The sequence below is a fragment of the Emydura macquarii genome, unplaced genomic scaffold, assembly GCF_026122565.2.
Source record: "Emydura macquarii macquarii isolate MOO-44397 ecotype Brisbane River unplaced genomic scaffold, CSIRO-AGI_Emac_v2 contig_1230, whole genome shotgun sequence".
NCBI lineage: Eukaryota > Metazoa > Chordata > Testudines > Chelidae > Emydura > Emydura macquarii.
In genome coordinates this window covers 2,001,139-2,028,890 of record NW_027131367.1, presented here as the reverse complement: position 1 = coordinate 2,028,890, position 27,752 = coordinate 2,001,139, and the positions used below count along the sequence as shown (strand labels likewise).

At 40.8% G+C, this 27,752-nt stretch overlaps 1 protein-coding gene across 10 annotated transcripts in view; it reads right to left on the bottom strand.

Moving 5' to 3' along the window:
* RPTOR (regulatory associated protein of MTOR complex 1) overlaps window positions 1-27,752 on the bottom strand; it is a 257,671-nt gene that overhangs the window by 144,390 nt on the left and 85,529 nt on the right. For 8 of the 10 annotated variants that reach the window (XM_067547239.1, XM_067547232.1, XM_067547233.1 and 5 more), the window contains exons 4-5: window positions 21,015-21,173; window positions 9,916-10,062 (exon numbers count right to left, since the gene is read on the bottom strand). The exons of 1 other annotated variant lie outside the window; for it this stretch is intronic. In XM_067547239.1, coding sequence (XP_067403340.1) covers window positions 9,916-10,062; window positions 21,015-21,173 — 306 coding nt within the window. The remainder of the gene's footprint in view (window positions 1-9,915; window positions 10,063-21,014; window positions 21,174-27,752) is intronic. One more of the 10 variants, XM_067547238.1, reaches the window with a different exon arrangement.

The following is a 27,752-nucleotide window of genomic DNA, read 5'->3' as shown; positions in this document are numbered from 1 at the left end:
AACCTCTGTTATCCAAAACTTTTATGCACATAAATCAAGGTAGGCAGGCAAATGCAAGGAAAACTGGTCTTTTTGAATTAACAGGCGTGTTTAAGTTAAACTAAAGGAAGGACTTTGCCTTAAAGTGGAGCGTAGAGGTGGCAGTTTGCAGTTTATTTCAAATGTTAGCCAGACCTTTTGTTTCCACAGAATTTCTATAGTTGTCAGAATCCTCATCCCTGCAGAAGACAGTAATGCAGCTACAAGAAAAGGAGGAATTCCTTCCAGCAGATGGTGGGTAAGGAAAATTCCCCATCATACTTCATGCCATTGCCAGAAACCATCCTGCTGCTCTGGCATTAAGCTAATTTTTGGAGATTTACTTTCAAGATGGAGAAATAAAAAAACAACAGAAGTTCCTCAGCTCTGATTAGAAATAGTTAGTCATGTATCCTAACTGAGGCAAAAGGGACATGCACACCCACAGCAGAATTTAATTCCTACACAAAAAGGGAACAAGAGAGAGCAAAATGCTTTAAGGTAAAATGCTGTGAAATTCAAACAATAAAAGTTGCTGAAAATAGAAAAAAGATTATAGATCCTGCAGAAAAACACGCCAAAAAGTGACATTTCAGCCCTCATTTGAGCACAGCTCTGACGAGGCCTTATAATGAGTACAGACCCTATTTCTCCTTTTACCCATAATTAGATGTTGCAACTGTCAGAATTTTATGGAAAGTTCTTCAAAATTAACCAGCCTGTTGTTTTTCCACTGTTAGTATGGTGCACTTGAGCAACTTGCCTAATTCTCCAGAACTGTGATGTATTTATATACACTCTCAGAACCTGTGGAAACTAGGTAATTAGATAATGAAGAGTGATAACTGGGTGCTTTACTCTCAGTACAAACACAGGGAGAGCTCCGGGCACATGCAGAATATTTTCTGAACAGATAGTCCCTGCCTTGTACTCACCATTTCACCTGCCATGTCCCTATACTGGCATGAGGCCAAATCCTTCAAAAATAGCCCATTACTCACACCACAACTGCCCATGCTCTCACTGGCTACTACCACGATTGTGTATCACTGATGCCAGGTATGACATTATCCCAGGAAACCAGCAGCAGGAGATCTAGTTTCTAATGCTCATGTTAGCTTCCATATCTGAAAAATGCCGGTGAGGCAGGAGGGAGAGGGGATGTAGCTTTCTGCTAGACAGATTGTGACAAAAAGGAAGTGGATAAAGGCACAATATCAATCATTAAAATTAGCATTTAAACCAAGGACACAAATGTGTCAACCACATAACATGCTAGGGCTTCAACACCATTTTTAATTAAATGGATTTTTTTTTTTTAATTTGCAAGCCACTCTAACTTCTGTATTTATTTGGATATGATTAAAACTTGCTTTGCTTAGAAGAGTTGTTATATGTATCGTCCTTCAGATGAGGTTTTAAATCCAGGTCCTAACTTCCCATCCATGTGGAAGTTAAACAATCCCAAGATGCTTTTGGAAGACAGTCAAGTATCCGAGTATCCCAGCAGCCCACCTTTTTTAAACAAGAGTCTTGAATGTCCTGGATGGTAGGCAAATCAACAATGAACAGAGTGGCTGTGCCTTTTGCTTGCACACTCATGGCTCTGCCAACTCAATGCTTTGGAAACACTTTAAGGTACTGTAAGAAAGAAAGGGACTTTTGAAATTTGAACTCTAGCCATCTAGTTAATTAGGAGCGGAAGCCATACTGGAAAGATAGACTAGAGTCCTCATCTCTTTCCCCTTCCCTAAAATCACAGGTACCGCTGAGCTAGCGTTAGCATTTGCAAAACACTCTGAACTGGAGTTCATAGAATCATAGAATCATAGAATATTAGAGTTGGAAGGGACCTCAGGAGGTCATCTAGTCCAACCCCCTGCTCAAAGCAGGACTAACCTCAGCTATATCATCCCAACCAGGGCTTTGTCAAGCCTCACCTTAAAAACCTCTAAGGATGGAGATTCCACCACCTCCCTAGGTAACCCATTCCAATGCTTCACCACCCTCCTAGTAAAAAACTTTTTCCTAATGTCCAACCTAGACCTCCCCCTGCAACTTGAGACCGTTGCTCCTTGTTCTGTCATCTGCCACCACCGAGAACAGCCTAGCCCCATCCTCCCTGGAACCCCCTTTCAGGTAGTTAAAAGCCGCTATCAAATCCCCCCTCACTCTTCTCTTTTGCAGACTAAACAAGCCCAGTTCCCTCAGCCTCTCCTCATTGCCTTTCAACCTCATCTTGCCCAGGAAAAGCATTTCTGTTGAGGAGGAACAATTTTTCTTAATTGCAGTGTTTCCACTGAGATTTAAGAAAACATATTCCGGCATTTCTTCTTTCCAGAATACCACTTCCTTCATTCTGCTTCTCTCCGTAGCTCTTCACATATATTCATCAGTGATTCCCTGCACCCTGGCAATATGCTCTCTCCAGATCATCCTTTTCTCAGTTCAGTTGTCTAGCCCGCTACTGAATTTCTATGCAAAAATCATGTCCAGCAGCTGGATATTATGCTTTTTTATAGTTGACTGCTATTCTGGGGACACCTCAAACAAGACAAGACAACACAAGCAATGCTGGGACAGCATCTATTATACAGATGTCTCAAGACACTTCCCACCCCACCTGCCACAAACCATGCCTTACTTTTGTGCTCAGTCACTGAAGAGACAAGGCAAGTTTTAAGCCTGAGAAGAGAGAATCACTTCCATATTCAAGTAACAATGCAATGAAAACATGATGCATTTAGAAATATATCTGCAAGTACACTGGGCTTAATGTTTACATTTCTGATGACCTCTTGGCCAGCTTTCATTGATTCTATGAGCAGAGGAGACCATTATGATCATTTAGTCTGACCTCCTGTATAATATAGGCCACAGAACTGCCCCCAAATAAATCCGAAAACAGATCTTTTAGAAAAACGTCCAGTCTTGATTTAAAAATTGTCGTTGACGGAGACTTTACTATGACCATTGTTCCAATGGTTAATCACCCCCACTGTTAAAAATGTATGCCTTTATTTCCAGTCTGAATTTGTCTAGCTTCAGCTTCCAGACATTTGATTGTGCTACACCTTTCTCTGCTACACTGAAGAGTGCATTGTCACAGAATCCCATCAGTGGTAGCACCTGTGCCAAATACAGAGGGAAAATAACTAATCTGCTCCTACTTGAAATTCCCCCATTTATGCATATCAGGATCACATTAGCCTTTTTGGCCACAGTGTCACACTGGGAGTTCGTATTCAGCTGCTTATCCACCATGACTATCACATCTTTGTCAGAGTCACTGCTTCCCAGAATAGAGGGTTCTATCTTGTAGGGCCTACATTTTTTGTTCCATGTAAATATACGCTTATACATTTAGCGTTATTATTCACCCAAATTAAGGTCCTCTTTTCCACAGCCAGTGCTGTGACACTCTAATCAGAAATGAAGAAATCATCTGTCAGAATTATCTATTTTACCAATCCTGCAAACCAAAAAGACTGTCTTATTACATTCCCAGGAGGATGCTATCATTTGTTTTGTCTGTTTAGCTCCTATAGCAAACTCATCTACCGTTGACTGTTGCAAGCAACACAACAAACATATTAAGGTAATTGACACAATATGAATTCAGACTATTTATTACCTCTTATCATGACTCATACTGGCCACGGCCACCACCAATTAAATCTTTTATGCTTTCAGATTAAATGTGTTCAACTCACTGGCCTAAAATGCCATGGTAAACGGTTTAATGGCCCAGTCAGAGACATCTAAAGGCACTTAGCCCACCTATTTTCTCTTCCAAAAGGAAACAGATAAAATCAGAGGAGGGGGAAATGGAAGGATGGAGGAAAAGATGGAGTGTGGCTAAAGCTGGACTGCTTTAATCTAGCCTCCATCTTCTTTCCTGATTATGTTCTCTTCAGTCACTCCCATCTATCCCACATGCAGCCCTTTCTATCTAATGAAATTTCTTTAGTGAGCACGTTGCATTTTCATGTTGTACTTACTCACAAGGAAACAAGCCAATTATGGACTTAAGCTAAGCCCTTTGTTGCCTTGTAACTTTAGAGATCATTACCACCAGAAGTAAAACACTGCAGCTGCAAGAGGAAAGAGCTGGGTGAGCTAAGTTTTCACTCTTGTCCCTGGTTATGAATTAAGTGCCAAGAATACATATACAAATCCCTAACACACACATTCATAAGCATAACAAAATGGAACTAATGAAGCAATCTCACTATGCTGCACATATTGCAGGAACAAATAATCAATTATTAAAGTCCTCTGTCTGCAGGATCTCCCACGTTCTCCAATATAAATGGTTACTGGCAACACAGATTTTCAGATTCACATTTCCTGAAAAGCTGCCCCATGCAAAATCTCTTCCCATTTCAGTTAACTTTAATCAGAGGTAAAATGCCACAAACATAAATTTGAGGTAAACTGACAGTTGAAAGGTAGCGTATTAAGCGACTACGAAGAAGATTTAAGTTTAGTTTAAATGAAGTTTGAAACCCCGGTGCCTTTGTACTTGTCGGTTGGTGCATCAACATTTTCAGTCTTATCAGCATAGTCCTAAAAATTGGCTCTTATGTTACACATTAGGGAACCGACAGAGGGAGTACACAACATTGTTTTAGTCTGGGTCCGACAGAAAGAATTACAATTTTATGTCAAGATAGGCTGGTGGTTTTGAAAAGAGGCTTAAAACTCAAACACGACTCTCCTAATGGGATGTTAGCTTATAAGAGTTAATGCAGGATTTGAAACATTAGAGTAAAGCACTGCTTCACTGCAAGAGCCAGTCACAGTGCTAACACATGGCTTTTAACTAGCAAAAAAATAAAACCCCAACAAGACAGAGTGAAATGGCTGCAAACACAATCTCCTCTAACACACACTTCCATAGGCATACAAGGAGAATTTCTGTGGATTAAGACAAGTTAACTGAAGACAAATATTTAATGACTAAACACGTACACACAGATACAGGATTCTTATAGTCTCAGGCAAGTCACCTAAAAACTCGATCCTACAACAACTCAGAATACTCCAATACCTCTTATCTAAGGTGTGTTGCATAATAACCTTCCTTACTTGAAGTCTTCCTCCTGCACTACCCTACTTCTTCCAGTGTAAGAAAGCAGAGGTTGGAAAAGCATTAATTATACCTTTTATTTAAATAGTCAGATGAAATTTATTAACTTATTATGTATCACCCTTTTTGAAGTGGAAACTGAAGGCACATAATAGCTGTATTGAAAATTTGTTTGGATTAATTGTACCTCCTTCAAGAACCCCTATATCCTCAACTGATATGTTAGTTTTAATGTATAACATCTGACAGTGATCTCCTGAGCAATTCAACTATTACTTCTTCACCTCATACAATAACAGTTATGATACGGGCATCATTCTGGTAGTTCTTCCAGTGACCATGATATACCTCGGTCATAAAAGGATGTGCTATACCAGAGCCCCACTAACCATTCCTACACTCATATTTATAAGTCTTCAAATAGATTTTAAAGAATAGGGGCCTAAAATTAGAATCTGAAGTCTATTTTAAGCAACTAAATAGGTGGGCCAATTTTTGAGGGTGCTGAGCACCCTGCAGCTCCCATGGCCTCAGCAAATGTGAAAATCAGATCTATCCATTTTTCAAAGTGCAGATCTTAAAAAAAATATTCTAGGTATTTTTCTCTTTGATTTTCTAAATGTAATAATTCAGTGTTCAAAATTGCTAGCTAAGCTGACACAACTGAAAATGTTAAACCATTTTGAGTGACAGATCTGAATTTTCTGTAATCATTTAAATTATGCCTTAGCCTTTTCCTACATTGGATAATTCCCAGTACTTCTGTGGGCTAGTATACATAGAGCTGGTAGCACCACCTATTATTAAGGTTGCTCAACACTTCCCATTGTAAGACCCTGTTTTCAGTTGCTTATAACATTTTGAGAAAAGCTTTAATTACTTGGTCTGAAATTTTACATGCCAGGCGCCCGCCACACACTGATTCTCCTCCCACCCCCGAGAATGGTTTCCCATTTCTAAGGAAGAGGCTAGGAAAAATATGTTTTGCCCATGTTAAAAATTCTGGCAACCTTTACTTTGAAAAGGTCACGCGTCCCCCATGCTTTGAGCAGGGTGTTGAAATTTCACAGGAGATGACCTTTGTGTCAGGGTATGCCTCAGTGATACCTTCCTCCCACCCCAGACGGCACCCAGGAAGCACGTAGAAGGAAGCTGCCTGGTTTGAATGCAGAGGGAGGTGACAAAGGCTAGGAGTGAGTGGGGGGAGTACACTGGGGCAAGGAGCTTCAGGGAGGGAGCCTGGGACTCGAAGCTGTTGTGAGAAGAAAAGAAAGACTGGGACTGGCAAGGCCAGGAGATTGGAACCGAGAGCTGAAACTGGAAATGGGGGGAGAAAAAAGGGGGGGGGGGGCGCTGACTGGGAAACAATGGGAGGGTAGAGGAGACTGAGATCAGATGGGGAACCAAAGAGGAAGACCAGGCCAGCTCTGGAAAAAACAGCATGTGATCACTGTGATTAAAGACTATTATAATGCATATGCATAAGGAGGCCAAATTAAGGTTGCATAGGCAAACTTAATTCTGGGGTTTCCTAACTTTTGAATGCTTGACTTTGGAATATTAATAATGTGCCTTCAGAGAATTGTGTATGTAATAATATTTATATTACAATATTGTTCAAAGATCCCAGTCAGTACTGGAGCCACAATACTGGGCCCTATACAAAACACACAAGATGGCATGGTTTCTGTTCTGAGAATTAGTCCTACAACAGGCTGTGTGTCGGCAGACCCCTGCAGCCACACAAAGCTCAGCTGACCTCAGTGGGGCTCTGCACAAGGATCCACCTGCACACAGCTCATTACACAACTGGAGTCTAATTTAGGGCAAGATGTAAAGAATTTTGACAAACAATAGGCGGGAAATGGGGGAGGGAAGAGAAGGGCAGCAGTAATGAGCACGTGTCTACACTGTCTAACAATGTGAATAAATAGGAAGTTATGGGTCAGTTAAAAATCTTTGGCAAATACACAAACAAACAAACAATGAAATTTAAGTATAAATATAAGTAAATAAATATCTGGAATCTGCAGACAATCTCAAATACAACCAACATTCAGCAAAAAGGATTTACACTAAAAAAGAAATGTAAAAATAATTACTATATCCTGAAATATAGGATATTCCCAGAAGCTCACATCTACATTAATGTTTCTTACAGAAGGCTGTGTGATCTGACCATTTATTTATTTCACGTTGCTACTTTTTTCATTTTTTGAGCACCACATATACCATTTCCTCTGATCTGCTAGCTCAACATACCATCTGGCCCCTTCCTTGATCTGTGTTACTATCACAGACAAAAAAAAGGATGTCAAATATTTCATGAGTCTATAATCTAGTAGGTCAATTTTTTTTTAAGACACAAATGCATAAATAGTTTTAACAGGCAACAAATGAATGCAGCTCACGTTTTCGGTCCTCAATGTACTGAATAATTTTTATTCAAAAGTGGAATCACAACATGTACTGAAATTAACAAATGTTTTGAGATATTAACTATGAACAGATTTTGCGCTTTTAATATCTGCTATTTATGCAATGGACCATTTGAACAATAGCCAAAATCGTTAAACTTAGTTGAAAAACAAACCCTTAATTAAAAATAGCACTGAGATAAAAACTAAGCTAATCACAAAACATCGTGTAATTTTACATTGTCACCAATTTGCCATCTGGAATAACCTTTATTTTCATTCTTATTTTTATCTTCTGCATACAGAATTAAAATTTAATTTGCAAGAAACTGCAGGTATTATCTAAATAAAATGCATGAAAGTCTGTTATGCTGAGTACTTTGTATAAAATTTAAAACCAGTTCTTTCAGTGAACTACTCCTCAGGAGTACTCACCAAACACCTAGAGTATTTATTGAAACCTAAGATACCAAACAGGAAAGTTGGACTTGTAACATGGGAAATAAAATGTTTAAATAAGCAAATTAACTGGCAACTTTCACCCTGTCCTGTAAAGAGGAGTAATACTGAAGACACTTTTGCTGTTTGGATTTTCAAGTTTTTGGCACAAGAAAGAAAATCCTGAAAGTCAGACAAGCTTTTTGCATTTTTATTGGATGGCAGAGACGACATTTCCCAGCTGTGGTTGTTTCACCAACTTGTGTATGGTGAACAGATATCCTGGTCTGGGGGGGGACAGCCCCTATGTGTGAATCCACTCTACTTATTCTGGAATTTTGCCCTAGTTTCACTACAGCTCCTAGGAACATGATCACATGTGCTTGCCCAGCCATCCACCTCTGCTACCATGGCACTGCAGTGTGGAAAAGCCTGCAGCGCAGCAATCTCTTCAATACCCAACCACAGCTTTGCACGGCCTCTCCCCTCAGCGCACAGTAGCCACCTGGCCTACAGAGAACAGTAGCTACCCTCCTCCCAAAATATCTTCAGGTCAGTCTAGGACCCAGTTGGAGCAAAGAAGAACCAAAAACTGGGAGAGAAAGGGGAGGTAAGGAAAACCAAAGGAGAACTGAGGAAAGAAAAGAGCTGGTGAGAGGAACAGCTGTGAGGCACCTTTCTAAATCTGTTTATGCCTGTGCTCCGGGAGAGGAGAGAAGAAGAAAAAAAGAAAAAACAGAACGCCCAGAAGGACAGAATCTACACACAGAAAAACAAGAAAGCAATCAATATGGCAGAGTGAGTGATGGCTGACAGATAAACATGAGAGAAGTGAGGCTTACAAGCAGCAGAGTGAAAAAAGCTGTAGGGTGGGAGGAACACAGGAGACAACGGCCACTTTTTCCATTTTTTGTTTTGAAAATACAGTAGCCTTCAACACACATCTCTGCCAACACATACGTGGTCCTTTCTGTGTCACGTCCTTCCTTGGAGAGGAACCTGCCAACGCTGACACACTAGACTGGCATGTTTCTTTAAGGGGGAAAGAGGGAGTCTCTTCTTGACAGAAAGTCACTGCAAAATTCAACATCTCATTTTATTTAAAAAAATTGAAAACCAAATAACTGTCACGGAATCATGTTTGTAAAAGCCGCTCAGTTGCCTGACTGACCAATATTCCCTGTCAAAAATATTAAAAGTTTAAAAAATATTTGACTTCGTGCTATGGAAGTATAAGAAATGAATCTTTAACAGTCTGCTTTTCAAATGGTTAAAGCTCAGGGAGAACATCCAGTCACACACCTGCGTCCATGATCCAGTTTCTGACACATTACTGCGCTAAGCCTCTAGTGCACAAAGGGAAAGCACCTTAAAATTACTTCTTGTATTCCTCTTTACAGTTATTTACTCCAATAAATTCTAATGAAAAAAAGTGTCTTTTCATTAGAAACACACTGTTCCACTTTTGTATTTTGCCCTCAACAGTCCTTTTGTCTATCAGTTTTAAATCATTTAGTTTAACATTTGTGCATTCAGTACAACAGCTAGAAACACTACTGGAATCCAAATTTGTACCATGTTATCGGTCTACTGACTCTAAAATAAATGGGTCTGCTTCACCTCGGCATTCATCTCAGCAGTAAAGATTATTAGGGCACAAAGTGATTCTACTAACGTTACCACTTAATTAGTACTTGCAATAAAAATGATTCTGACTATAACAGGGTGGCGGAGAGAGCCAGAAAGATTGCACTGGAGTGGCATGATATTTTCCAAATGAATGTGCTTTTTAACTCTGTTTTTTAAATGTGTATTTTTCCAGCCATATGTCACATAGTGGGCTCAAACCTGTCTCCACTGAAGTCAATGCGAAGTATGATCAGACCCCGAATACCCAGCAGAGAGTGAAATGAAGCCACAGGAAGCTTTCACAATTCACTAAGATCTCACCTCCAACTCTTGCTCCCTCTGTAGTGCAAATTGCTTGAATGACTTGACAATAAGGCCAGCATTGGAGCAATCATAGACGAAAATGGAGGGACTGCCCATCCAAGTCTGCAGGTCATATATGGATAGTGGAATATACTGAGTGTAGTTCTGTAAGAGGAAACAAAATAAAAAGTGGCCATTATATACATGAAGTGAATGACAGATGATGGCAGAGAGTCTTTGCCTCCGATGCACCGAAACAGGTGCATCATGCATTCCCTTTTTGAAATCATATAATGAAAGTTTGCCTGTGTTCAGTACCTATTACTCATTATACTCGACGACTCCACTCAAAAATGTCACACACAAAATGTCTGTCCGTTTACTTCCCTGCGAAAATTGAGCTTGAATGTTTAAAAATTCTAAAATCTGCTTCTTCAAGGTTGCTTTGAAACATGTTAGCTGTCTTGAACTGACATCCAACACTGCATATTCATTTCAGGCCCCTACAATACTGATGCAGGACACAGAAAATAAGAAGTCTAGCCATAAAAATCTTCAACTTCAGAAATAGGTTGCTCTTTAATTTAAGGTCAAATACACTTGCACTGGAAACTTCACGGACATAACTTAAAATGACTGCTTACAACGAATATGTCCATCAGCAGACATCTCTGGTGTTGGTTTAATGAGACCCTTTCATTGTTCTATTGTAGCCTTTACAACAATAAGTGTGCATTTTTCAAAATTAATAAATAAAGTTAAATCCTACAAAGCCTGACTAACTACATGAAGTGCCCATAAATTCAGCTTCTGCAAATGTCAAGTGTTACATTTTCTATTAGAAATTGAAGGGGTGAGCGTCTTATTTCTTCTGGGCTACAAGAGGGATTTTTAAAAAAGAGCCTTGAAACAGGACACTGGCTGCAACCTTAGCTATGGAGAGGCTATGCACCCTCTTTATATAAAACACAGAGCAGCAGAACTGAGGCTGTAACCCTGATCCTTCACTTCCAAAAGAAACCCCCACAGGTATGGGTCACCTGAGCTAAAGAAATATCTATTAAGCATCACCTAAGCATCACAGAGCTTTACATTCTTTCTAGACTGCAGCCAGAGGGCAATATGGTCACACACATGTACAGCATCCAAGTCTACTGCTCCTAAAATCAATTGCAAAAACTACCACTGACGTCACTAGGATGCCAGCTGAGCCCACAAGTCCCATTTACAGACTCTAAGGTCAGAAGGAACCAGTACGATCATCTAGTCTGACCTCCTGCACAACGCAGGCCACAGAACCTCTCGCCCACCCACTCCTGTAATAAACCTCTAACCGATGACTGAGTTATTAAAGTCCTCAAATCATGGTTTAAAGACTTTAAGATACGGAGAATCCACCAGCAAGTGAGCCATGTCCCATGCTACAGAGGAAGGTGAAAAACCCCCAGAGTCTTTGCTAATTTGCCCTGGGGGAAATTCCTTCCCGACCCCAAATATGGCGATCAGTGAAACCCTGAGCATGTGGGCAAGACTCACCAGCCAGACAACCAAGAAAGAATTCTCTGTCATAACTCAGAACCTCCCCCCCATTTAACATCCCTTCACAGGCCATTGGCATCTCTACCACCAGTAGTCAAAGATCAGTCAATTGCCAAACTAGGCTGTCCCATCATACCATCCCCTCCATACATTTATCAAATTCAGTTTTGAAGCCAGTTAGGTTTTTTGGCCCCCCTGGTTCCCTTGGGAGGCTATTCCAGAACTTCACTCCTCTGATGGTTAGAAACCTGCATCTAATTTCAAGTCTAACCTTCCTGATGGCCAGTTTATATCCATTAGTTCTTGTGTCCACATTGGCGCTGAACTTAAATAATTCCTCTCCCTCCCTGGTATTTATCCCTCTGATGTATTTATAGAGAGCAATCATATCTCCCCTCAACCCTCTTTTGGTTAGGCTAAACAAGCCAAGTTCTTTGAGTTTCCTCTCATAAGGCAGGTTTTCCATTCTGCTGATCATCCTAGTAGCCCTTCTCTGCACCTGTTCCAGTTTGAATTCAACCTTCTTAAACATGAGGGACCAGAACTGCACACAGTATTGTAAATGAGGTCTCACCAGCGCCTTGTATAATGGTACTAACACCTGCCTATCTCCACTGGAAATACCTCGCCTGATGCATCCAAGGACTGCATTAGCTTTTTTCACAGCCACCTCACATTGGTGGCTCATAGTCATCCTGTGATCAACCAATACGCCCAGGTCCTTCTCCTCCTCTGTCACTTCCAACTAAGGCGTCCCCAACTTATGGCAGAAATTCTTATTATTAGTTCCTAAATACATGACCTTGCACTTTCCACTATTACATTTCATCCTATTTCCATTATTCCAGTTTACAAAGTCATCCAGATCTTCCTGCATGATATCCCGATCTTTCTCTGTATTGGTAATACTTCCCAACTCCCAATACTTTCCAACATCTGCAAACTTTATTAGCACATTCCCACTTTTTGTGCCAAGGTCAGTAATAAAAAGATTAAATAAGGTTGGTCCCAAGACTGATCCCTGAGGAACTCCACTAGTAACCTCTCTCCAGCCTGACAGTTCACCTTTCAGTATGACCCATTGTAGTCTCCCCTTTAACCAGTTCTTTATCCACCTTTCAATTTTCATATTAATCCCCATCTTTTCCAATTTAACTAATAATTCCCCCATGTGAAACCGTATCAAATGCCTTACTGAAATCTAGGTAAATTAGATCCACTGCATTCCCTTTGTCTAAAAAGTCTGTTATCTTCTCAAAAAAGGAGATCAGGTTAGTCTGGCACGATCTACCTTTTGTAAAGCCATGTTGTATTTTATCCCAATTACTGTTGACTTCGATGTCCTTAACTACTTTCTCTTTCAAAATTTTTTCCAAGACCTTGCATACTATTGTCAAACTAACAGGTCTGTAGTTACCCAGATTGGTTTTTTTTCCCTTTCTTAAAAACAGGAACTATGTTAGCAATTCTCCAGTCATATGGTATAGTCCCTGAGTTTACAGATTCATTAAAAATCCTTGATAATGGGCTTGCAATTTCATATGTTAGTTCCTTTAATATTCTTAGATGGAGATTATCCGCCCCCCACCCCCACCCCAATTTAGTCCCATTAAGTTGTTCGAGTTTGGCTTCTACCTTAAACTATCCACCACAAAAATAGTTAACTTATCTAATGCTCATATTCTTAAGGACCTTTATCTATATGTAAATTTTGAAGTGATAATCTGTTTAAAGGGAAGGACAAGTCAGATTTGAAAATTCAGGATGTCATTATCTTCAGAACATGGAAAATTTCAAGCAAAACTAGTTTTATGCAAATATAATCAACAGATCATTTTCATTGCAAATAATTTACATGTGACCATCGAAATCAGCATATGGTCAAGACACCCTTCCCCAAACAGTGGCAGGACATGGAGTTGCAAAAACCTGGCAGCTGTGAGGCTGGCACAGGTTGTGCTGGTGATGGGGGGGATAGATAACTGTCCATGTATGCTGTAGTAGATGAGAGGGTGTCTGAGGGTGTCTGTGGTCGCTGATGTGCCAGTTGATGTCTAGGGGTGTCTGGGTACTGATGGGGGAGTGGCTGGATGCAGTTGGGATCGGGTGGGTGCTGTAATAGGTGGGTTGGTGCTCTCTGGGGCTGATAGCTGGAGTCTATCTGGAGGGCAACTCTTTGGGGTCCAGCTAGGGAGCTGGTTGAGAACAGGCTTGGGGCTAAGGCCTCTGACGAGCTGAGACCTCTGAGGTTGGGATGTGGGACCCTGCCAGCCAGACCACCTGCTGCTGCACCTCCTTTGCCTGCTCTACAGGGAGAGCAGCTGGGGATGGGGGGTAAAAATGTAGCTGACTGGCCTGAAACAATGAGCCACAGCTGTGTCTAGTGGCTAGCAGGTTCAACTACAGCTTCTGCCCACTGCTTAACCAAACACCTGACATTTCGGTTGATCTGTGGGCAGGTGTGACAGGTCTGGGATATATGTGACACCTGGAAGCCCTGGCTCTAAGGGATGGTCAGGGAAAGCTGACCCAGCTTCCTCTGTCTACTCAAGTGCCCCCAGTAAAGGAATATTTTAGAAGATTCGTGTTTAGTTATTTGGCAGCTTGCCAAAATTTTCATGAGGAATGAAAGTGAGAAAAGGGAAATGGCAACTTTCAAAAATTTCTCTCTCAGCAAAACTTGAACAGACTTTCATGGGACAAAGAAATGCACTTTTCAAACTCAGAGGGTTTTCCCTCTGCCACAGCAATATTGGTGCCAGATCTTTTCAGAGGTCACAAGATTGTTTTACAATAGAAAATGTTAGGCAACATAAATATAGGTATCGCTTCCAACTCCCCTTATAATAAAGTTTTCAGTACTCAAAGCACTCATGATTGCTGACCTCCCGTTTCTAACAATCTTTTGGAAGACCAAATTAACATCACTGAATGGCATTTGGGTCTCCTTGGTTTAGCAACTTTAGAAGAGATTATATATCAATTAAACAAATGATAAATACAAAAAGTTTAAGAAACAGACCAGTTTCTCAGAGATCTTAATACCAAGTCAATAAGAACCAAATTCAACACGATAAAGTGTTTATTTTTGGTTTTATTATTTAGCAAATTCCATATGTTTAGCATATTATTAAAGAGCTTAATCATGTAATTCTGGCTTCTGCTGGTGCTTGGATTTCATGCACCTATTTACAAAAATAATAAAAACCACTAATCCAGAAATAAACTGGAGTTCTAAACAAATAATTCTTCCTTCCAATGTGTGGTGCCATTTCTCTTCATGCTTCATATCAAAGACCAGACAGTGTCTGAAGATTACGTATGCATCAATGCCTGGAAAGCTAGAATGCTCTTCAGAAGGTTCCTATGTTCCTTTTCTGTCCTGGGATTGCACCACCTCATCAAATCTTTCAGGAAAATTTAGGAAAAGAGCCTCATGGAGATGACCCTGTGGGAACCCACCCCCGTTATTTCCATATGTATAATTATCTCATCAGCTCCCGCACTTGGGAAATGGTTTGTCTGTCAAGCTGCAGAGCAAAATTAAAGCACTGCAAACCTTCAAAGGCTTGCCCAGAGTAACGCCGCATTTTATCATGCTGCAGTGAACCCTTTGCTGCTGCAGCTGAAGAGAAAGGAGGAAAGATCATCACAACTGTCACTATTTCCTGCCCCTTTAGAAGTGTCCCTGTAAAACTCTGTCTCCCAGTCCCTCTACAAATTACAGAGCTGAATGCATTTCAGCAGAATGAGCAATCCTCCTAAGAAAAGAAAGAGTAGAGTGGACACCTTCCTACATTCTACCCTGAATTCCCTATACCAGGACAGAACAGACAGAGGGACTCATCATGACTGTCTCTTTTTTTTTTTTTTTCACTGCTGAACACAGAAAAGACCAGGTTTTCATTCTAAATAAACAAACAGAGATGGATTCAGAAAGATTATTTATTTATTACGATCCTCTATCTGTCAGGCTAGATTAAACATAAAAAAAACCCTAGGCTTGCTTCACAAGGCTGCCCTGAAAGATTAAGCTAACCACAAAAGCAGTTATACCACAGCAAGCACAACATGGCAAGAGTTATGAAAAATTTAACTCACAGAAAATGTGCGTACAGGGGAAGGCAGGTTTGCTTTTTAAACACCAAGTGAATTTAACTATTAGCTTTTTAAGTGTCTTATCCAAACTGTGCCACATTCTCTGTTTCACAGCGATTCCCTGTGGGATTTGAATTCTGTTTAACTAAAACAAAGCCACTGAGAATTGGCTTTGTAGCTGAAGTGAATCAAGCTGAAATAATGCTTCCTGAAGGTTTTATCTTTTTTAATCTACATATCAGAATATGCAATGCTTAATCTCTCATAAATATAGCACTGCCATACAATGATAGATTCTTAGAGTCACACGGACCCACTGCAAATTCAGTGGTCTCCTGCTGAAGGACAAGGTGATAATTTGCAGAGTCCCTGGCAGGGAGTTGCAATACTACAGTTACAGAAAGGGCAGAACTGGAATAGTGTTATACTCAAGGGTATCCCAGGGATACACTCAACAGTATGTCAATCCAATTCCAGTGATTGTACCAACCAACTGGATTTCAATCAACTACATAAGAGGACCATTGGGAGATCTTATTTTGCAGAATCAGATTGGGTAATTTAGCACATAAAATTGGTATTTTCCTTACAATTTAACAGCTTCAATTTACCCAGAGCATCAGATGTTTGGGAGCAGAGGACTAGGATAATTTATAAGCATACATTTTGGAGGAGGGGCTTTGCAGCTAATCTGTATTTAGTAGGATGTTTTCGGAAATCTGTCTTTACAATTTATGAATGTTGGATAATATTGTGAAGATTATTAAACTGGTGTATTTCTGAATGCTTCTGTGTGTATGTGAATTCTATCTTTGCTGGTCTGAGCTGTATCAAGTCCTTCAAGACCAGATACAATGGAGTATAGTCAGAACTCAGTGAAGAAACACCTTGAAGAATGGGGGGAGCTTCAGCCTAGGAAAACAATTTCTCACCTACCCCTCTGCAGAGGGCGAGTAGAGGAGTGGAAAATTCTCCAAAATTGGAAAAAGACACTAGATAACCAAAGAAGAGTCTATAACAGAATCCAAGGAAAGGAAGGGGAAGGAAACAGACACACATAGGAAAAGTTAAGGCAGAAGGAAGGGCACAGACTGCCAAGGTCAGATGAAGCAATCTGACCTAGGGAGAAGGCTCCATATTTCAAATCACAAGACATGCATTGGAACAGGAGGACTTTAATTGGGAACAAAGGACCCTGACCCTAGCCCAATGAACGCCCTGTACCAGTGAGGAAATCGAGGCTGAGAACTGCGTGCAGGGTTTATTATTTTTGGACAGATCTGGGCATTTCTCGTGTAATTAAGCGAAAAGAAATAATGTGTTACACTTCTGTACTTTATAGGCCACATCTGCCACGTGGCCACTCAAAGATGGAGAGCAGAAGGCTCCCACCTTTGGGGGGAGTTCTGGGAGAGGTGTGTTTAAGAGACAGGAGTCTGAGGCATCAGCCTTGGTTCCAATGCATGTACTGCATGGTTTAAGCTCTCAGGATGGGATGCTACTTAGACTCCGAGGGCTTAAAACACACAGTTTCAAGGGCTAAATCCGCTCCTAAAAATCTGGTGAGCTGCCAGCAGGGAGAGCTCAATCAGATCTGTGACAGTTGGCCGCTTTCCAACAAAAAAATCAAGAGAACGGTTGCAGGTATGCCATCTCATGTACTACCTCACACAGTTTTGAGCACTTAAATCTTTGCTGCAAAAGGAGCAATACTTACTAGCAATCCACTCCTGCTTCTTTGACCTGTGAACAGCTTCCAAGCTAAACTTCTGAGATAACAACCAAGCGATTGCTTCCCTCCTATTAAACCAAAGTCTGCAAGTAAATGCAGTATTTTGGCAACAAATTTAAGCTCCAGAAAGCATCAGTTCATTATTTAGCATTTTACCAGATCTAGCCAGTGATAAACAACAAACAAAAAGTCCAAAGAAACCTAGGAGGCGAGAAGGGGAGACAGAGAGCACAATTAAGCCTGAAAGTACATATTGATAGAAACAAGAAGTGGTGTATTTTATCAGATTATTGTCTATCCTCCAATTCTGTCCATCTTTCAGGTTCCCCCAATTTTTCCCTCATTTTATATCCTCCTCCTCTTCCCTCTCCAAGCTTAAGACCTCAGTCTCATGAACACTATTCTTCCTGGCGAGAAAGAAAAACAGGGCTTCTCTAATGAGCTTCCTGGAAGGGGCCTCTAGCTAGGAACATAAAGGCATTCCACCAAACACCTCACAGGTTATAACACCCTCCACTTGTCGGGTTCCCAGCCTCCAAAGCAGGAATCCAGGAGTCGAACTTTGATCTCCCGTATGGTAATGCAGAGTAGTAGCCCAGAACAGTATATCTACACAGCAATGTAAGTGCTGGGCCACAAGCCCAGACTGGTGGGATCAAATCATCATGCAGACCTTGAATGACCAGCACAGAGGGTGATTTATGAACATCAACCAAGGCTGCACTGGGAAAGTTCATGATTCCAGGGTTTTGGGCCAATCGGGAGCATACACTCATGGACTGGCTGGAACTCTATTCCCACCAAATAACATGGTCATAAACTGAGTTACTGTCCTCACTGTTATTCTACGAGATCCTTCATACCCATTTTTGCCTTGGCTTATGAAACTGTCCTGATTTAAGACATCCTGGCAAAAGACAGGTTAATTGCTCTCTCAGGATGTACCAGAATGGCTGTTGAATGTTCATTGAGCAGACTGAAATTCCACTGGCACTATTTACAGACCCGTTCGGATTCCAGTGTCATCAATGCTATCCACCTCACCGTGGCTAGTGCATCCTTCACAATCTTTGGGAAGCCAGAGGTCAGCCATTTCCCCCTGAATGGACCTATGACAACAAGGGGCCACTGAATCAGTACACTCTGTCACGAAGTCCCTCTACCTCAGCTGGAGCTGGATACCCCTGGGCAACTGAAGTCAGGGATGCTGACTTAACCCTAAATAACCCAATGAAAGAGGGGGGAATAGTAATTTTATGAATGTGCTTGTAAAGCTGGGGGGCCTCACTGACTGGGGGAGCCTGGGTTAGAATTTTGTGGGAGCTGGGGGAGGGGAGCGTGTGGGATCTGTCCAGGGTTTGGGCTCGTAGGTGGAGAGGAGTGTCTGGGAAGTTGGGGACTGGCTGGTTGCTGGAGGAAAAGCCAGGGCCCAGTACTGGATGTCTCTCACTTGTCCTCTTCACTTGCTGCTGCCATTGCTGACACCATGTGCCTGCTGTTCTCACCTGCTCTTTCTCTGCTCTGGTCCAGCAGGAACATGGAAAGACAGAGGCCGCTTAGTTGCCTGCTCATGGTACACCACAGCAAGCCCTGGCAGCCGTGAGCTACAACTGCAGCCTCCCCTGCAATTCTCCAGTGAGACACTCTGGGCTGCAGAAATATGGAAGGGGCAGCCTGGGTAAGTGATTGTCCCACGAGATGTGAGATGTTTGGCAAGTCTGCATATAGGCCACTTACTGGTAAGGTACTTACTTCATCCCTAATCTATGCCATTGCACTTACAATGGCAGCAGACTAGTTTTATATGAGGAAAATGAGAGGAAAGGATTAAAGTGTGAATAAATATGGTCTGAGAGTATTGGCATATTCAAATGTTTGGACAGAGTCTCCAAATTATAGTTTTCTTCTATCTTTGGATCCTCAGCAGTATTCCATTAGTAACAATACCACCTCTTTGCAGTTACATATTAGTTTTATGAGTAACTCTCATACAGTGCTTTGCAAAGACAGCTTAGCATTATTACAACATGCATTTTAAGAGCTTTCCAGTCAACAGGGTCTTTATATTACAGGACCATTTCAGATCTCAGAGAAATGAATACATAATTTAGTGCGATTTCAAAAGATCAATAGTATGTTTCAGCACATCTGCAATTTCAACTCAACAGCATCCACATGTTGAGCCTCATTAGCTTTTACACTGTCCTAAAACTCTCACCCTTAGAAATGGTCTCTAAAAATTACTGATTTTCCCTATTTTTAATCACATTTTCCCAAAATCTTCCTTTGAATAAGAAGTGGGAAGAGTCACTTTGCTGCCTTCCCTTCCAAAAGAGAGACATATTGCAAAAAGGCTATTAAATTTCAACCTCCCCCAACCTCTTTTATGCAGGTCAAATCTTTCTCCCTAGATTGGACCATAAATCAGAAGAGGTCTCTCCTCCTAATCACCAGTAGAGTCCTAATCAAATTAACCCATCTGAGATTGTAAGCAAATTGGCAAATTCCCAATCACTTCTTAAAAAGGCATTTAGCATAACACACAAAAACTTCATTGAGCAATAACTTCCTCCTCTTGCATGTATAACACATTCTGCCCAGCATTATTTGTCTTATTTATTACCCATTGCCAGTAAGAAAGAAGAAGGTCACCGCTATTCGTTCTTAAACCAAATTCAGCTTTCAAATGAGTTGTTTAAAATGATGGGCTAAATGTTAATCAAGCCTCCAATTTAGATGCATTGGAATAAAATGATATTGCCCCCCAGCAATTCTCTCATGTCAACGCTGGATTCTTTTTCAGCTGCAACAAACCAAACGATATGAGAAGAGTGCAGTTTTGTTCTTGGCACAATACAAACCAAAAAAAACCAACAGAACCAAATTATATAATGATCGGAGCAAGTTCTCCCTCCATCGGATGCAACTTTCAGTTACTGACAGTAAGTCTCGATGGCAACTGTACCAAGCCAATAAAGAAATAGTGGAATAAAACTATGTTCTCCCTTTACCTTTCACAGGTGCTAAATGCATTACTTAAAAGGGAGGCAATGCACATTCAGCTTACGCAATTAGCCATAACTATAAGTTCCAATGTAACAGGGTAGCAGTTTTTCTGTATTAATACGTGATCCAGTCTTGCTGTCCTCAGTAAAAGTGACAAAGGCCTTGAATGAAAGAGTTGCCTACTCTACTGTACTCACAAGCACCATAATACTCTGTTCTTTAAAACTGGGAACTGAGAACATTTCATTGTTTCTCATGAGTTATACTGGCATAGCATGAACAGTAGTTATGCAGGGTTGGCTGGCACTCTCAACATAAACTCTATTTTAAAAGGCTAACGGCTAAGCCAGTGACACAAGGCAGGGAAAGCCAAGCATCTGAGAAAAACTACATCTTTTGCTCCAAATCTGGCAGGAGCTAGGTAAGCAACTTTAGAGAGGAGCTGGAGGGTTTTGGAAGTAGTTGACACTTCTCATTGCTCTGTAATGTCCTCTCTGACTATTTTAAGAGCAGCATAAACAAGGCTCTGGGAAATGAGGTGTTCAGCACTTCTTGGGCAGAGGGACAAGGTGCTCGTTCTGACAAAACTTTGAGGGTAGATAAGGAAAGAGAATAGACGTCAGTTCTGGAACCAAACGTTCATAAAGTCATTTTAATTTCTGAAGATTAATTTGTTCTCCCACAAACAGTAACAGATTTCACGTTGTGCCCTCCTTTTTAACCCCACTGCTAGGTGACACACCTTGTTGAAGACCCAGATCTCCCCATTCACTGTTGGCCTGGGAACACCATGCCCATTGTAGTGAAAGAGGACCCTCTCTTCCTTGGCATTTCGACGCAATGATGTACACAGTTTCTTAACTTCATCCACCGTAGGATCGAGGCTCTGCTTGTACCGGGCCTGGTAACATCAAAAATAAGAGAACAATGTTAATTGTATGTACATGCATACCTGAGATGCATAGAAACACGTACTCGTCAATATACAGGAAACGGTACAGATTATGTATAACACTTACTGAACAACTGAATGGCAAAACATTTCTGCCACTTTTCTTCTCTCCACTGTTCGACCACTTCACCTGTCCTGTGCACACCTCAACACTGATCCATTTCACCCAGGGATTACTACTAGCATGCCAAATGCCTCAGCACTTTAAACAGCTGCTTTTATTTATTGATTTTAAGTCAGCCTACTGAAAATTGTTTTCATTTCCCTATTCACAATTTCCCCCCAAAATTACACCAGCCCGAAGCTCAGAATTGACACTATTCAGTCCTGCACTACTGACACTTCTATGGTCAGATATTTCTGCAACCCTTCAGGGCTAGATCTTGTTTCAAACAACTGATAGGTGGCCCACCTCAGGAACCCCCTCCCGCAGGACACCGATCAGCTGTTTGTCAGGGCTCCCCTGCCAGGTGTCGATCAGCTGTTCCGTGGGGCCCTGTCAATCATCTATTTGGCAGCTGCCTGGAGGGGCTGGCCCCCAAACAGCTGATTGGGGGGCTCAGAGGTGTGGGTGCCTGCTGGTGTGGATGCCATAGAAGAGATAGACTGCGGATGGCAGGTCAAATGTAAATTAATTCTCACGGACACGGATCCATATTTTTGCATCCGCACAGAGCTCTATCTATTATAGTCTTGGACACCACATCTCAACCCTATGTACACGATGTTACAAACAGGAAAATCCCAGGGCGTTTCAGCCCACCATTTGAGCAGATCTTTAATAAAAGTCAATGCTACAAGAGCATTCTTACTCAAAGACTTGATGAGGAAAGGTAGATTAAAATCATGTTAACTTCTAACAAAGCCATCCACCACAAAAGGATACATCCAATGTATAAAACCATGCAGACACCATGGCTGTGTGTCAAGGGCCATAAAATCTAAGCAAATACGTTTAGCGAGTTTTCCACGTGGAAGCTGGCTTGCGTGTCAAACTAAAAGATGTACTGCTGAGTCAAAGCCAGGTGACAAGGAAATGGTTTTTAATTGCCCTTTGAAAGGTAAGAGTCTCTGTCTCTCCCAGACACTCAGAATAAAAATACCCAAGGGACTGGAAATCCAGAATCAAAGGCCTCAAGAACTGAAGCTGCTATATTACAGCAGAAAAGAACTGCTTATAAGAATAGGACAATTTTAAACAAATGCAAAACATTTTCTGCTTTAGACTGTGTGCTTTCAATATATTTTTGCAAGCTACAAAGACAAATTAATCCTTTTTTTATATTAAAGGGCTTCCATGACCACTCTCAGTACATTTTGTTTAAAGTTTTTTGTACCTTTAATCAACACAACAGATGGCTAAACAGAACCTTGATAACTTGGTTTTTAATGTTTCTCAATTAACACTCAGCATTTCAAACCAGTAAGCAAAAAGGATGCCTTGCAGAGTCTGGTTTTAGCCCGTTAAGGCACATTCCTGAGTGTGGGACCAGCAGCAGTCAGAACGAAGAGGCGGAGGAATGAAGGCTGTGCTCTGTCTGTCACATCTGATGTTCTTTAGGAGTTTTCTCACTAGGCAAAGGCCAGGGGAGACATTAGCCTCAGCACTGGCTTCTTTCTTATTCCTTCTCTCTCTCTCTTCTTACAGTGTTATTATGAAGGTGCTGATTTCCAAAGTATGTGTCTTAAATCATGTTCTTCCGGTTGGCACCTTTACAAGACACTATAACCAGAGCCCTCAAGTAGTGAGTAATTTTTCAATTCCCAATTTTTTGTATTTATTTATTTTTTTTTTGAGAACTTACTCATTGGAATATCCCTCACGTCCTTTTAGCATAAATATTAAACACAGCTCTTAATTAATGAAGGTGAATGCATGCTTTAAAACCAAAGCCTACAGATCTGAGATAAACATATCATTTACACATTTATAAACACAGGGCTGCAAAAGAAGGAGGGAGGAGGGGAAGCAGAGCCTGTAAATGAGCAGATAAACGCCTACCCCTCAGCCAAGGACTTTTAACCATTGGTCTACTCAGCTCATTCTGATGCACATTACAAGAAGCCAATATCTATTAGTTTTGCCCATGATGAGAAAAATAACCTGACATTTGTTTTGTGTTTATGACAGACATTTAAGACCTCTCTCAGTGATGTGAAAGATCAGGATAACAATGACAAAGGCAGACCAGTTTTGTACTATTTCACTGACGGATGGCGGCCGTTGGGGGAGGGAGGGTTAACATTCACAAGAAGATAATAATTGCATTCATTTCTCTTTCCAGAACTGCTGCGGCAAAGTCTGTGGAGAGCAGAGAGAGGGGGAGTGTAGAGTACAAAGAATATGAAGACACCAGGTTGTTGGGTTTTTTTCCTCTTAGTTACTTTACCAGATGGTAGATTGCCAAAGCGAGTTCTCTAAAACACTGTGCACAGCTGTTGTGCAGTATTGGTGACAGTTCAAATCTTGTACAGACAGTAAATAAGGATCTAGGAATCCAGACCAAAAATGCATACAACTCATCAAAGTCTCCTTTCCAACAAATATTCTCCTGCTCCAAACTACATTTTGACTGCTTTGTGTCTTAATAAGACACAGCCACCCCTATTTTTATGAAATTTTGCATCTACTGCCTGCAATTTCATTCTGTTCTCCAAGAAGGAATATTTTAAACTCTGAACAAAGCTCCATTTGTGGAGAGGGGGAAGGGCAGAGTCTGAAGCATTGTCTCTGGTTAAGCCCATCCGGTAAAACTGAAATATTTCATAATGCAGGTTCATTTCTATGTAAGTAAAAGAAAATAAAGAGTCCCTCTCTGCAACAAAACACATTAAGATGAGAGCGCACCCTAGAGCTCTGTAGCCTAGAAGGCAGAACTGTATTCTGCATGATGGATGCTGTCTCCTTCTTCACCAAACCGTTAGAGTTAGAAACAGCAAATTTTGGGTGACAGAATGGGTGACAGAAGCTACAGTTTGCATGGGACAGAGCTAATTTCATGAACAAAATTGTATGCATCTTTTATAAAAACTTCAGTGAAAGGAGCTCTACAAATGCTTAGAGATTGCTGACAAGAAGTTATCATTGGGTGGGAACTGAAAGACCATTTTCCTCAGGATGCAGACACTGACGCTGTCGGTCACTTAGCAGCTGAACACAAAGTTATATGTGAACACCATATGCAAGTGCACTGGTGGTGCAAGTGGCTGTGTAATTAGTGGGAAGAAAGATAGCATTGGCACAGCACCGACGTGTAGTGGGCACAGTAAGAACTTGCAGAAAAGTTCGTATGAACTCAACTTCAGTGGGATACTAGAGAGCTAAAGCCACGGGCTCTAAAACTTCCTACAAGCTTCCTTCTACAGTAGACAGACCATTGAATTCAATAGTGAATCTACTGGAAGTAGGATGGTATATGCCATGCTTCCCACATCAAGGTCTCTTATTCAGCTCTACACAAAATACAAAAGACATTAGACGTATCAGGGTACAGGGTCACACAGCTAATCCAAAGCCGCAACTAACTCATTCATTATATTGTACAGTCTACTTCATTTTGCATTAAATGATTTATATTTTTAAGTTTTCACAGCTCTGAGAAACAAAGCAGCACACATCTCTGTTCCTACAGTCTGTCCAGCACACTTGCTTCACAACTGTATCAAGTTTGTAGTTTACACATTCACAGCCATTACCCACTTCTCAAAAAGATTTGCCAGGGACATTGGTGTATAAAATCATAATACCTTTGGTTTTAAGATTAAGTGGACTGAAATGCATCACTATGCACTAATCCATCGGTAATCGTTTCTTCCAGATACTGGAAGAGTGCATTAAATCTTTGAAAAAGGCTGACATACTAATTAACCTGCTGTCTAGGAGCATTCGTTGATCCTAGAATTTTACCTTATCTTCTAACTGGGAAGAAGTATCTTTCTTTAACTCATGGTTTTGTTTTTAATTTCTTCTTTTAGCTTTCTAACTTATTTCCTTCGTGTCCCTTCCAGATTTAGTATTAGTTTGTCTCGACACAGATTTTTTCCTCTCTCTCTATGCTGCATTTTCCTCCATCATTATTCTCTTTCTCCGTTACTTTCCATCACATTACTTTTGCCCAATACATACTTTCAAGATGTTAGACAAGGTGGCAACACTCACTCACACTAAAAGCAATTATCTGAAAAGTTTCTGTCGGGCTTTAGGTCAGTACCCGCTACTCAGACAGTATTTTATATTATTTTTAAAATAAAGAGTCATTAATTATTTTTTAAGTTATTGGGCCACTAATTGTTACAGCACCTGAAGACCACACTGGTCTCTCTTACCTAACACTAGATGTTAACAAAAAGTCTAAATAATTTTCTATTACTGTTATTGGGCACTGACGCATCTAGTACAGTTTCCTTTTTTATAATATTTGTTGGAATAATTTTCTTTAGCCCTTGGCAAGAAGCCTCTGACTCTTGTCACGGCTATCAGACAGGACAATCTGGATTTCCATTCCTTTGCAGATGCTACCCAGCTATATCTGGCGCTCCTAGCTGATGCCGCAATTGTAGACTTAGAGCTGTCAAAATGCCCAGCTGATGTGCACTGAAGAACAAGTATGAAATTGCTGAAGGTGAAGTCAGTTGGCTTAACAGTGTGAATGTGATTTTTCCGATCACCTTAGTGACTCAAGAGCAATAACCTTGAGGAGTTCTGATCTGGACTTTCTTTTGAGTATTCTATTTATGCAATCACAGCTACAAGTTGTGCTTATTTACGCAATACTACCACACTATAATATCCACACTCTCATACTGAGAGCTGTACATCACTACTTGTGATCAGGTCTTATTTATTGTACCTGATTAGCTTGAGATTCCATTTCAAAGCACACTGAAATGCAGAAGACTGTTTATGTTCCAAAACTTCAACAGAATCTAAACATTATTAACACATTTTAAAGCAGAAAATGAAAATCATTCTCCCCCCAACCTGAAGCGAATACTCACCAGCAACTGTACACCATACAACAGAAACACTAACCCAGGAACCTATCCTTGCAACAAACCCCATTGCCAACTCTGCCTGCACATCTACTCAAGTGACACCATCACAGGTCCCAACCACATCAGCCACACCATGAGGAGCTCATTTACCTGCACATCTACTAATGTGATCTACACCATCATGTGCCAACAATGCCCCTCTGCCATGTACATTGGCCAAACAGGACTGTCTCTACGCAAAAGAATAAATGGACACAAATCAGACATCAGGAATGGTAACATTCGAACACCAGTAGGAGAGCACTTCAATCTCCCTGGATACTCAGTAACAGACTTGAAAGTTGCCACACTTCAACAAAAAACTTCAAAAACAAATTCCAGCGCTGGAACTCCTATGCAAACTTGACACCACCAGACTAGATCTGAACAGAGACTGGAAGTGGCTAGCCCATTACAAAAAATAAAGTTCCCTCTTTTGACATTCACACCTTCTCATCAACGGTTGTGAATAGCCTCATCCACCCTGATTGAATTAACACTTGCCCTCCTCACTGTCATGTAACTCACCCATCCTTGCATGTGTATACATACCTACCAATTGAAGTTTCCACTTCATGCATCTGACAAGGTGGGTTTCTGCCCACGAAAGCTTATTCCCAAATAAATTTGTTAGTCTTTAAGGTGCCACAGGACCCTCCCTGTATTATTATTAGTGTTATCCTAGTGCTGATGAGCCCCAGTCATGGACCAAGATCCCATTGTGTTAGGCACTGTACATACATAGAAAAAAGAGATAGTCCCTGCCCCAAAGACCTTAACAGATGGAGACTGACTGATAGGGGAGTGCAAGACGACAATGAGAATATTGTTCAACATGATTAGAATATTATCAATTAATTATTACCCCCCCCCCCCCCCCCACCACAACAATTTTTAGTTCAATATGCCACATATTTCAGTACTGATAATACACTGCATTGAAGAAGTTGTTAGGGGAAGCTGGAGTTTTGGCTGCTGGAATAGGGCAGTTGTTTCTTCCATCACTGAAGGCATAGAAAGCAGTTGTGGACTATAGACTAAATACTAGATGCTTTTTCAGTGAAATGGTTAAAACAGAGATTTAATTAAGCATCTTTGAGTTTCAAAGTTAACACTGCATTGAAGGAGAACATTGCATACTTGTTTCAGGCCGTTTGCAGAGTCAGGAAGAAAACATTGCATTGTTTTACTCTTATTTCACATTTTCAAGGTTGTCTCCAAAACCAAGTAGGCTAGAAACAATTTAAAAAAAATAAAAACAGACTGTGGAGCACAGTTCTAAAGCCTTGGTTTCATTCATGATACCACCAGTTACCCTCTAAGGAAGATCCTGAAATCACACCTGGACAGGTAAAAATTGTTTAGAAAAAATTGCCAGCATTCCAAAAATTAAGATGGGCCTGGTTTATACAGGTATGTGGTGTCTAAGTTAATATTACGTATTTTTAAGCATTTAGCAACTAACTTAAAAAAGGTTAGTTATTGATGTATTTA